The 11,873-nt window shown below is 38.9% G+C and overlaps 2 protein-coding genes across 5 annotated transcripts in view; one reads left to right on the top strand and one right to left on the bottom strand.

Moving 5' to 3' along the window:
• Nucleotides 1-24: 24 nt before the first annotated feature.
• LOC131467263 (uncharacterized) lies at nucleotides 25-4,368 on the bottom strand. Of its 3 annotated transcripts, XM_058641070.1 has the most exons (10): nucleotides 4,237-4,368; nucleotides 3,990-4,144; nucleotides 3,735-3,891; nucleotides 2,441-2,827; nucleotides 1,747-2,028; nucleotides 1,634-1,657; nucleotides 980-1,081; nucleotides 844-874; nucleotides 395-444; nucleotides 25-213 (listed from the first exon to the last, which is right to left on the bottom strand). In XM_058641070.1, the coding sequence occupies exons 1-10, from the start codon at nucleotides 4,361-4,363 to the stop codon at nucleotides 134-136; spliced, it is 1,395 nt and encodes a 464-aa protein (XP_058497053.1). In that variant the 5' UTR covers nucleotides 4,364-4,368; the 3' UTR covers nucleotides 25-133. The 3 variants fall into 3 exon arrangements, with proteins under 3 accessions (XP_058497053.1, XP_058497051.1, XP_058497052.1); XM_058641068.1 differs by having other exon boundaries at nucleotides 25-444; XM_058641069.1 differs by having other exon boundaries at nucleotides 25-444; nucleotides 2,441-2,824.
• A 1,190-nt stretch (nucleotides 4,369-5,558) lies between these two features.
• Nucleotides 5,559-11,873, top strand: part of rab11fip4b (RAB11 family interacting protein 4 (class II) b) — a 43,859-nt gene continuing 37,544 nt past the window's right edge. Inside the window, exons 1-3 of one of the 2 annotated variants that reach the window (XM_058641089.1) lie at nucleotides 5,559-5,729; nucleotides 8,528-8,615; nucleotides 9,037-9,119. In XM_058641089.1, coding sequence (XP_058497072.1) covers nucleotides 5,577-5,729; nucleotides 8,528-8,615; nucleotides 9,037-9,119 — 324 coding nt within the window. In that variant the 5' untranslated portion in view covers nucleotides 5,559-5,576. The remainder of the gene's footprint in view (nucleotides 5,730-8,527; nucleotides 8,616-9,036; nucleotides 9,120-11,873) is intronic. The other variant, XM_058641090.1, reaches the window with a different exon arrangement.

The following is an 11,873-nucleotide window of genomic DNA, read 5'->3' as shown; positions in this document are numbered from 1 at the left end:
GGAAAAACATTAAGGCAGCAAAAATGCAAGAAATGCAAGAAAAACAAGAAAGGAAAGAGACGGATGAATGTCAGAGAGCTGCAGCTTTGAAAAAGCGGGAGGTTAAAATCAAACAACGATAGCTAATAATTTATCAAAGAATTGTGGAGTGGAGGTCCAGGCTTTGATTAATATTTACCTGAGAGTTGAAGCTTGAACGCCGGAGTGTAAGGTCTGCAACAACAACAAGGCACAGCAACAGTCAGCCAACTGTTTCGTGTTTCATTACTTGGGAAAACAAAAGTATGCAGACATTTCCCCAGAAGAAATAAGAGAAATGTGAATAAAAGGAACCAAAATGGTTTAATTTTGGAGGAAGGAGTTGAAAGCGCGACTCTGAAAATAAAAACCTCACCAACAACATGATCCTTAGCGTGGACCTGAGTCCAGAACTGTGCATCCTGTCTGAAACATTTGGAAAACATCACAGTTTAATATCACAACAACGGCACTACTGTATTAATTTCATGTACCATATTATAGGAAAACAAGGTCAATTCTTCATGTAAACTATATTATTAGTTTATTTATTATTATTACTATTTATTATATTCGCAGTGGAATTAATGGAGAGATACAAATGTTCTCTCCGAGCTAGTACATTTTAAAACTCAAGGAGTTATGAATAAATGCCTGTAAAGGTTCCTCACATACTGTATAATAATTACTCAGTGCCTTTTGATTCATTTAAAAAAAAAAATAATAATAATAATAATAATAATAATAATCTGTATAGAACAAATGTAGTAATAATGTCATGGTCTAATATGAATCCAAGACTAATGAGGAGTTATAACAGAATACCTGTTCTTCTTCTTTTCAGCTGCTGCTTTTACTGGAAGAGCGAGAGAGCGAGAGAGAGAGAGAAAGTGGAAATGATGAGTCTCACACAGGAAGACATCGGTGAGACTGTGAAAGTGGAGATTCATTTTTGAAATACCTTTCCTGTGTGTCACTATAACTGCCAGTGCCACAGAGCAGAGGACTAATACCACAGCAGAGAAACACCCAAGAACGAGAGGCCAGTCCACACCTGGCAAACCTGCACACATCAAACAGCCATTATTCTAAAATGCTTTTATTCTAGGCCAGTACAGTACTGGCTGTACTTAACTTACATAACTTACAATTAACAAAGGTCAAATGTTAACCCTTATAGGTCACATATTCAGGCTTTAAAAAACAGGTTTTTTCTGTCTTGTAATGTGTGATTTTTTTGGATGATTAATTTCATATCGCATTTTTAGTAGTGATATAAAGTAGCAATAATTGTGCAGAAGTCGCAAAATAGACTGTTTTCTTTCTTTTCTCGAACAGTGGCGTATTTCCAAAATTCACTTATTCAATCCGATTTTAAACATTTTAAGTACTTTTGCTCAGGTGTGTTTATACAGCTGGTGAAAATAAAATAAACATTTCATCAGATTGCCTAGGTTGTGCTGAAAAAAAGGATATAAGACACTCTATATTGCACATTTGTTTTATAACCTCTGTATAAACTGTACGTTTTAACATAGTAATTGAAAAAAGCAGCCAGAATGCTCTGTGTCCTATAAGGATGAAGTGAAACAATGACATGCTGCTGTTCGCCTACCTGATGATGGAGGAGGAGAACGTTCTGAAAGAAAAGTACGGAAGCAGCCAGTCACATGTTTGCATCATATTACACTGAAACACGTCTTATGCTGTACATGCATACATCTGTACCTCTGGTTACAGCGAGAGGTTGGCTGGGCTCTGATCTGCTCCACTTCTTTCCCAGAAGCACGCTGTACTGACACTGGTACAAAACCACTGCAGCGTCTTGGACAGGCACTGGGAAAGAGGCCTGATGGTGGATCATTTTGGCGTGGACAGTGTCGATGGGATGCTCACTGTCTGCCAGGCAGAGGGAGAACACGGCACCCGGGTATGAAGGAGAACCCACGCAGAGTAAATGCCAAACGTCCGTCTGCTGGTGGAGAACAAGAGTGGGCGGTGGAAGCATGTCTGGGTACAGAGGAAACCAGGGAACAGAACAACAGCTGCAGTTAAAAAAAGTACTCCCAAGTATGTACAAGAAGTAGCTAAAACTATAGCTGAAGGAATCGTGTAATTAATTGATAAGGAACAGAAGTCATTTGTTTGATTTGGTAACAATTTGGACAGTCCACTGTTCTCAGCAGAAATTGTTCACTTTAAGAACTGACATCAAATGTTTTCCTGACATAATACTCACATATACATTTTATATGCATAACGGTAATGAATCCATCATGGGTTGATTATATAATTCCAAAACTATATAGATCCTTTCAATCCTTATATGAGGCTTAAAAACAATAATCATCATCAGCTGTAAATCCAGTTTATGGATTTCAATTTGGTGAAAAAGGGAGATCTTAATACTAAACACCCTCACCTTTGACAGTCACTTGAATCACATTGCTGACCGTTGAATTAACCAACTGCCTTTTGTTGGTGATCTGGTACATGCAGGTGTACACTCCATCATCTCCTCCTCGCACGGGCCCCACAGAAAAAACTCCAGACGGACGCTCGGGACCTGACACCAGACTGGCCTGAGGCTGCAGGAGAACAGAGGCCGCCCCTGTTTGCTCAGCAGTCCTCAGCAGATGGAAGGTCACTGGTGTGTTTGTAACGCCCGACTGGGACTGAGACTGAGGTATAGGAGTGGGGACGGAGCAGGTGAAGGACAACATGTCCCCACATTTTACCACACCAGTTGATGGCACCACAGACAAGACTGGAGGTGGGAAAAGGGGTGGAGACTGAGTGGGGACAGCTTCTGGGGAAAAAGGAGAACATTTTCTTTAAACTTTTGCTTTCTTTTTTCCTTTACATAACATCCATCTTCTACCGATTTATCCTCCACATGAGGGTCACAGAAAGTTTGCATAGATGATGCAAACCTCCTGTGAGATCATAATGTTACCTAGTCCAATCATTCTTATATGTTCTTTATGCAGAAATGTTACATATCATATCTTGATTATGATGTTCTCATAAATTAATTAAAAAAAAAAGCCACTGCGACTAACTGTCAGCATATATTGTGTTTGATGTGTGTGTGTGTGTGTGGTTTCTATATGAAGTGCACATGGGGGTCACAGGAAGTTTGCATAGATGATGCAAACCTCCTGTGAGATCATAATGTTACCTTGAATAGAAATACAGATTTAAACAGTGTTGGAAATGTTTATCTAGTTAACAAAATATAAGTCCTCTCATTCTTATATGTTCTTTATGCAGAAATGTTACATATCATATCTTGATTATGATGTTCTCATAAATTAATTCAAAAAAAAAAAAAAAGCCACTGCGACTAACTGTCAGCATATATTGTGTTTGATGTGTGTGTGTGTGTGTGGTTTCTATATGAAGTGCAGGATGTAACAACTGTTACACACACACCCACAGAGCTGAGGACAATAAGAGACCATAGAGAGCACCTGCGTGCAGCAGTCGGCTTTGGGGGTTAGTCAGGGGCGGATGGGAGTTGTTTATTATGCTAAACCACATGTTGAATCACGAGTGAGTACAGATTGAACGGATCTACACAAACTCACAAAATAATATTTGTGCTGTGTTTAAAAAGTACAATTTTAGTCATGGTAGCAGTATGTCATGAGTCAAGTGAGAATGAGTCAAAATATTCTATCACTATGGAGGGGAAAAAAACAGGAAACACAAACCTTTTTGGTGTTCCAGCCGCAAATATGGACTAAATGCACTGAAGAGACCGTCGTTGTCCTTGTAGAGGCAGCAGTACAGTTCTTCTGAATGATCTTCTTTCACCTCGACAGTGAAGTGAACTTCCTCAGCACCAGACTGCAGCTCCTGAGAGTCAACCTAAATCAATGTAGCGGGGGAAAAAAATCTATAACATCACATGATCCCAGTGATAACCCAACACGTATCCTCAAATACATAAATAGCGACATAAATACCTTATCTGTGATCCTGTATAACATGAACAGAACCCCATTGTAGCCCTGTGGGACCTTACAAGTCAAGACCAAAGAGGCCTCTGACCTGAAGTAGATGCCCAGGGAAGGTGCTGGAAGAGTGGGAGAGGAAGTGGAAGAAGAAGAAGAAAGTCTTCCTGGACAGAAGACAAAAAAGTTACTCTGAATAAAGCTGATAACATAATATAGAAATACTTTGAGTGATACACGTCTATCATTGGATACTTACCCCAGAGTTGTAAAAAGGTGAGCAGAAGAAAGTAAATCCAAAGTGATCTTTTTCGACTTACAACCTGCATCTTTGACAAAAGGAGAAGAAGAGGAAAACTGGCTGAAGTATGAAAGCACCAAAGCATGCACTGCTCTCTCTCTCTCTCTCTCTCTCTCTCTTCCTCTCTCTCTGTTTTCTTAATATGACATCCTCTTAAAGACAGAACGATGGAGGAAGTCAAACCTGTAAACACATTTCCTTTTTTGGGGCCAGTCGGCTGGATGTAGGCTAAAGTATGATGAGAATAAATAGCAGCGCTGCATCTTCCTAAACCATGTATACAAACACTTAAATCAGGACCAAGAATGTGAACAAAATCATATTTTATTGCCATTAAAAGCTCTCCACCTTTCTCTAATCACATTAGAGAAAGGGGGAGAGGCTGTGCATAGACTAACAGATACTGGTGATGTTGTGAGAGATGCTGAAGAGGTGAAAGATGTTGATGACTATTCTGGCTTGACCTTTGCACTGGAGACTGGGGATGAAAGTGGTGGAGGAAGGTCGCAGAGTGACCGGTGACTGCAGATGAAAAGGAAAAAATATCTTAAATTTGCAATGATGTGATTGGGATGATTGGGATTGGAAACAGAAATGTTATCCTATCATATAAATGAAATTCTAGGACTTTAAAAGGGAGGCACTCACTCTATTATGATTTTGTAAGTCAAGTTAGCACACAATTATGTTAAAAATAACTGGTGAAAATAACAGGAATTAATATTTAAGGAGATGGCCAGTGTTTTCCCTGAACACAGTGCATTGAGCCGAAAACTGTACGTCTGTATGTGTAATCATGCATTTTCTTTTTGTGTTGCTCTTTTGAAAGAAAAGCAGCCTTTGTTAGAGTCTGCACAACAGTTTAATTAGGTGAAACCATGCAAAGACATAGGCAGGATTAAAAGTGTGGCAGAAGCATTTGCAGTTCATAGAGAAAAAAAGAGACCTTTGATCATTTCCGACGAAGAATTTGAATGTTTATAAAGTGTAAAGTTTAAAACTTGGGTGACTATATATATATATATATATACGCCCTCACCTATATATATATATATATATACAGAGTAATCTATCTATCTATCTATCTATCTATCTATCTATCTATCTATCTATGCCTTTCTTAAAGGCCTGTCGCATATTTGTTGGGCTCAACATCGTTACCGTAAATACCCCATCAAACGCGCACTAACATTACAGGTGTTAACTGGTTCACGATCACGCAAACGCGAATAGACCCACGCTTGACAGTCAGTTCGGGACAAAAACAGGTTTACAACTAATTCTAAATCTATAACGACATGGACGAAGGCAGGACACTCGAGTCGGAGCATCTGCTGACATCCGTGATGCAACTCAGAGAGGTGTTTGACGTCTGTGACACGGACTCGGACGGTTTTATCGTCCCTGAACACCTGATGCAGCTCGGCTCTCAGTTTGGGAAAGAGGAACAGGTGAGTGCGTGTTAGCTTAGTAACGGCTCGATCTTTAGCAAGTTATGGTTCGTATCTGACTTCTTTTTTTTAAAAACTTCTCAGTTTTAATGAGTAAAGGTGCAAATGACCGTCCTCATTAGGCTTTACAGAGGCTCACGTACTGTGTGTATTTATGTATAACAGGCTCCATATTGTGTTATATTTCACCATTTGGCCTTGACAGATCAAATTAAATCTTTTAGCACTTAAGTATTTTAGTCTTTGTGCTCGTTTTTATCACTCTGGGATGGAGACTATGTAGCTGGTGGGATATTGAGTGGTTTTCATGTTGCATGTGTTAATAGCAGTGGATTGGGGTTTAATCAGTGACCTTTTGTTGAATATTGGAAGCTATTTATTGTATTGGTGTAAATTGACCTTGTAGTGTGGTCCATTCAATGGTCCTAATGAAAGTTTTTCAGGTTTTAGCAAAAAGCAAAAACATGTTTTTGTTCCCTAGCAACACATTCAAGTCCCCCCCAAAAAATGTCTGATGCTCCCTGACCTGTGTGACCTGAGAGCTCACTGTTGAAAAAATTAGAGTAGTTCATTTAAGTGCAGCAGAACTGTGAGCTATACGCACAGTGAAAGGTGGAAATATTAATTTTAATTGCAGGTGTTGTATTGTGGCGGTATGACATTTTAATCTAATGTGGTTAAGCCGGTCGCAAACAATTACCCAAAACATTAAACAGAATCCAGTGTAAGGAGATGACGCTGACATGAAGTGACATTAAACACATGAGTTGTGATTTGGCCCAGCAGAGAGCTGTAACTCAACACAAAGAGGATTAGAACTAGACTGATAAATCGTCTCGTGTCATCTCTGACAAATCATCAGCTGATATATTGGCTTACTGTCAAAACATTTGAAAAACGATAAATATTGATTAATAAGTCATAAAACCACCAAAACTTTAGATGGAGCAAGCTAAGATTATGTTGCACCAAATTTCTCGATCCTTGGTGGGAACTTGCAATAGCCCAAGAGAAGAAAAAGGTAAATTGGGACCACGGCCTCAACTCAACAGGATGTCAGCCATTTAGAATTTCTCCAAGCATATTTTTGTATGTTAGATGTTTTTTTTTTTCAATCTGTTCACGTGACACATAGGATGTCCCTGTGGCCTCCGTGTCCCACTGCATGTCAGCGCGTAGATGAACGCTGTCTCTGACTGGCTCCCCTGTGTTGTGCTGCTCACCAGCAGAAACACTGATTAGCTCCAGAGGGACAGTTTTTTTTACTGACCTTGGAAATCGGTTCATTGTAATTTATAACTCGACTGCAAAACATTTCACCATGTATTGGCGCTCTATTTGTTCTTTTGCTCTTATGATGCTTGGTTTGTTGTGACAAAATGAATGGAGCATCTATCGACATCTAGAACATCTAAGTTAGATAAACAGCATTGTTTCCAAAAGGTTTGTATTTGTTTGTTGATGAATTACATGAAACAGTTTCTACTGCACGTGTCACCCTCTAATGTCTTTGTCTTGAGAGCAAATTCCTACTGGCTGTTCAGTGTCAACCTGACCTACTAACGAACACACTTGCCACTGACACATTCCCACTTGTACAGTCACATGCACGCACTCCCATAATCCTTCAGTTTTCTCATCCGACCTCTTTTCCCTGCCCTTCATTTCTTCTTCAAAAATATCTAGGACAAAACATCTAGTCGGTCTATGGCATAAAACCGAATGAACACGCTGAATTATACACATTTGCCAAATAAATGACCTTGAACAAAGTCATTTTGTGACCTAATTTAAACTAAACTGTACATGTGACCCAGTTTTGTGGATAAAAAGTTTGTATTGCACACTTTTTTTCATGCATCTTAACTTGTTTTCTTTTTTAAAACTATCCACCTCTGGAAGTTGAAGTGTAAGAGGCCAACTTTAAAAAAAAAAAAAAAAAAAGAAGTATTTGTTTTAACCTGTAAATATCCTTTGATTGGTTCTACTTTAGTCACCAGCTTTTGCTAAAATTAGTGTTGTTAAAATTTAAATGGCTGTGGGTAGCTTGCAAAGAGAATAATGCATTATTCAGCCATAGTGCTCAGTGGCTGCAGCCCACTGCAGTGATGTGGATATGAGAGGATGGTGAGTGAGGGTGTTCATGTACTTTGCTGCTTTTATTATACACATAATGTGATGTATCCCACTGCTTTCAGTACTGTCTCATGTTGGATGATACAGTGTTTACATGCAGTGTAAATGTAATGGTTTTTTGTTTTGTTATTTTGAAGTAAAGTCCAGGTATTTAATTATCATCATGGTCTGCCAAGGATATTCTAGTGATATTTGATGACCCCCTGCATGTCATCTATCAATCTATAGATCCACACATCCACCTTTTTACTTATAATAGAGATAATAATAATAATAAGCACATATTCTGTTCTTGTTGTAGATCAGTGGTAGGGTACTGCATGCATGTGTGAGTGAATGGATGAGTGAGTGGGTGAATCGATGGCAAAACTGTAGTGTAAAGCAGCTTTGAGTGGTCATCAAGACCAGAAAAGGGCTATAAAAATACAGACCATTCACATTCACACTTATCAAAGTTGTTTTTTTTCTCCTGCAAGAAAACAATGTTTGCTGTTCCAGTATTACTACAGTGACATACTGGTTGTTCTGAACCGCACACAATATGGCATAATTACACTGCATGACATCTGACAAACACTGAGAGGAAAATAAATGACATCATTAATTGTTGTACCTTGCATTGACTCTGCTGGTCTTCATGGTTACTTCTTACTTTCCCACAGGTGAAGAGTTTGGCCAAATGTTTGGAACCCAGCGCTCATGGACGGATCAACTTCAATGACTTCTGCTGTGGTGTCCTCACTATGAAAGGTTAGACTGAGCACAAAAATCACATCTGAGGGACTGCATTTCATTTATACTTCATTGTTCCATTGTACCCCTTGTACCCTCAAGAGGTATTCACCATGTTGTCCTTGGTTTTATTATTAAAACAACAAATATATCAGAGACTATATGTAATATGTATCTAAGAATATTTTGGCTTAATTTCTATTTAACTACTAACCGTTTGTACTGATTAGCGACCCAACTGTCAATAGCCAATGAAAAAGAGTAAAAGAGTAGGTGGGACACAGGAAATGGAAGACAACGGGAGGTGGGAATAGCAAAACAACAATTGTGATGAAATTGCCGCTCTTTTAGATATGGTTGCTCTCGCAAGAATTTGAGTTCAGATCAGAATCTTAGACAGATGGAGATGAGTCATCATGATTTTTTTTTCCCTTTGCAGGTTATGTTGGGATGCCTAAAAAGAAAAGTGAGGCACAGATTATTATTAAATGGCTGCATGAAATGTCTAAGAGTTGCCACCAGGTAAGTGTGTGTATCCTCTTGTATAAGCTATTGAACTCTAATGGTTCACTACACTGTCTGATCTCCAAAGTGATCTAAAAACTGTTCAAATAAAAAAATATGGATGGATAATAAATAGTGATGACACAAATGGCATTGCACTTAATATTTTACATATATACAGTTCAAATAAAATATTATAAATATTAATAATTAATTAAGAATAATACATTCTGCCTTAATAACGAATAAGTGTAAGACTAGTTTCATTGTGTCTTATTGGCAGTTAAACAGTTTACCATTTACTGCAGTAATGATTTTGCTGTAAATAGGAAATGCACACCACCTGTACTGCAGTATTGTGGCCACATGGTGGCAGTACTTAGCTGCAGATGGTTGCAAACTGTGATTCACCTGCAGAAACATTTAGTTGAATTCTGTTTAGAATCAGTGGAAATGTCCTCATTCAGATACACGGGACACAGATTTGATTAATTCTTGGCACGACACTGTCACTTCCTCCAGCCTTAATATGGCTGGTATCTATCTACAAAGCAATGGAAACAATAATTAAATAATTACTGCAGGGCAGAGCTACCTGTCCAGTTGTTTTAAGAGTAAAAGTATTTCTTTGGCCTTTAACATTTGATGTTGTTTATTTGATGTCTAGCCTGGGATTGTTTGTTACCTTGATGCCACAGGTGCAGGAAAACTACGACTGTCGGCCCAGTGTAACATTTCATTGTAGCAATGGAGAAGTGCTTTTAAATATTCACACTCTGTGAAATGCAATACTTTGCTGCGTAATGACAGACCACATGGAACACGCTTCTCCTTTTTTGAAAATGCTGTTTCATTTGTGAAACTGCTGCTTGATGGTATGATTAGAGTCAGACCTGGTTTATAATCCAAGAAGAGGTTTTATCCCTTTAGCCAAGATTTCTTTTGACTTTGTATTATTTTCCACACAAAGTGGCAGGTAGGTTTGATTTGCAGTTGTCTGGTATGGGTTTGCTTGTGTGTTTTGAATAGAAACTTATTTCATCCATGTGTTTTTTTTTTTTACCTTGGAAAAGTTTCTACAACGATTGGGAATGAAAGCAACAAATAGACGGGATGGAAACATGTGTGGGTGTACTTTAGCAGTGTGCACATCACCTATTCTGTGGTTTTATATATAGTTATTCCTCTAAAACCTCTGTGTGTGTGGAACAGATACAAACAACACAATATATACTGATTTTGTAATACAATATGAAAGAATCCTCATATAAAACATGCAGGTTTAAGAATCGTACTGATTAGAATGAAGCTGCTGCCAGTGAGAATAACGTCTAAGACTTCTTTTCGAATATACAATGATAAAGATTAGGTAACTGTACATCTTTGATGTATAACACATAGACATATACGTTATGTTTTAACACCCAAGGCTGTTTGAAGTGTTGGTAGTTGCTCTGTTTACTGCTCAGATATGAGAACAAGTTGGCCTGCCTTATACATAATTGATCTGTTGTAGGCTGTGGATGAGTCGATTGTGCTGATCTCTTTGTTTCGTATTTTTTGAATGTGGGTTAAAAAAAACTCCTTAGCTCTTCACTGTGGCTGGAGAAAGCAGTGACTGCTGTTTCTTCCAGCGTATCTAGATTTTCCTTAAGGGTGGTGTTTTTCCTCCTGTGGTGGTGGAGATTAAGTGAAAATAATAACAGCTATTTAACCATCCCACTGATGGCAACCACCTTCCAAACATGTCTTTATCCCATTTTCACATTAGAGGCGCTTCTCTGTGGTTTTGTTGGCACCAGATGTGAGTGATGCATTGTTTTAAATAATATAATAACATAATAAAATATATTGATGATCCATAGATGCCCAGTTATTTCTGGGCCGTGGTGTGCAGTTGGGGGAAAGAAGTAAAGTTGTGTTGCCATAGCACCGTGAGAGGGAGGATTCCCAGAGCTCCCCAGGGAAGGGGTGTGTGTGTGTGTGTGTGTGTGGGACAGAGAGAGGGAAGTTGAGAAATGCCTCATTATTCCAAGAGATGTGGTTGAGGATTTATTAGCTTCCTTTCTCCTGCTGCTTGGGTTTACACACACACACACACACACACACACACAGACACAGGAAAGACTCGGCATGGCCGTGGCAGGTGCTGAAATGTGTTTTGGCATGTAGCAAAAATAGATTAAACAGGTGCACTAAGCACCTGGGATATTTGTGTGTGCGTGCTTGTGCTTGTACATGCATGTGTTCATTGATTTTTGGTGAGATTACATGTAGAGTATTACATGCACCTAACCTGATAATAGCATTTAACCACAAGGTAAATTTATTCATTAATTTATTGTAGAGACTCTTAACAAGTCCACGAGTTCCCTCGTAATCTGCAACATGTTCAATTTTACAGTTGTGAATTTAATGCTGATCAATGCTCACTGGTCCTTTTCCACCTTTTTATATCTCCCCTCATTCCCTGAGTGGGTACAGTGAGCACACATGAGCGGCAGGGAACCTCATAGAATCTGACCCTGAAAATATGTGGAAACTGCGGTGACCCAGATTTGCCTCACCACTGCAGCAATGTACTGTAATCAATAATTTACACCTCATTTGTCCTCTCATGGAATAGACAATGTTGTTGTTCTCCTGAGGTTTTCCAGCAGGTCAGAGGACTCTCGGGAGTTCTCAGCCTCTCGGTCTGCTTTTCCAAACTCGTCTGCACTTTCCCCTGTGTGTTTTCTTCATCTCCATCACTTGTTTTGTTTGATCTCTGTG

This window comes from Solea solea, chromosome 10, assembly GCF_958295425.1.
Source record: "Solea solea chromosome 10, fSolSol10.1, whole genome shotgun sequence".
Classification (NCBI taxonomy): domain Eukaryota; kingdom Metazoa; phylum Chordata; class Actinopteri; order Pleuronectiformes; family Soleidae; genus Solea; species Solea solea.
Note: the sequence above shows the minus strand (reverse complement) of the source record. Positions and strands in the feature narration are given on the sequence as shown.

Excerpts from the sequence above, each read along its gene's own strand:
- LOC131467263 (XM_058641068.1), bottom strand. The coding sequence starts at position 4,363 with ATGCTTTGGTGCTTTCATACTTCAGCCAGTTTTCCTCTTCTTCTCCTT. Across the intron at positions 4,145-4,236 it reads CACCTTTTTACAACTCTGGG|GAAGACTTTCTTCTTCTTCT; the intron begins GTAAGTATCCAA and ends TCTTCTGTCCAG. Across the intron at positions 445-843 it reads GCTGAAAAGAAGAAGAACAG|ACAGGATGCACAGTTCTGGA; the intron begins GTATTCTGTTAT and ends CAAATGTTTCAG.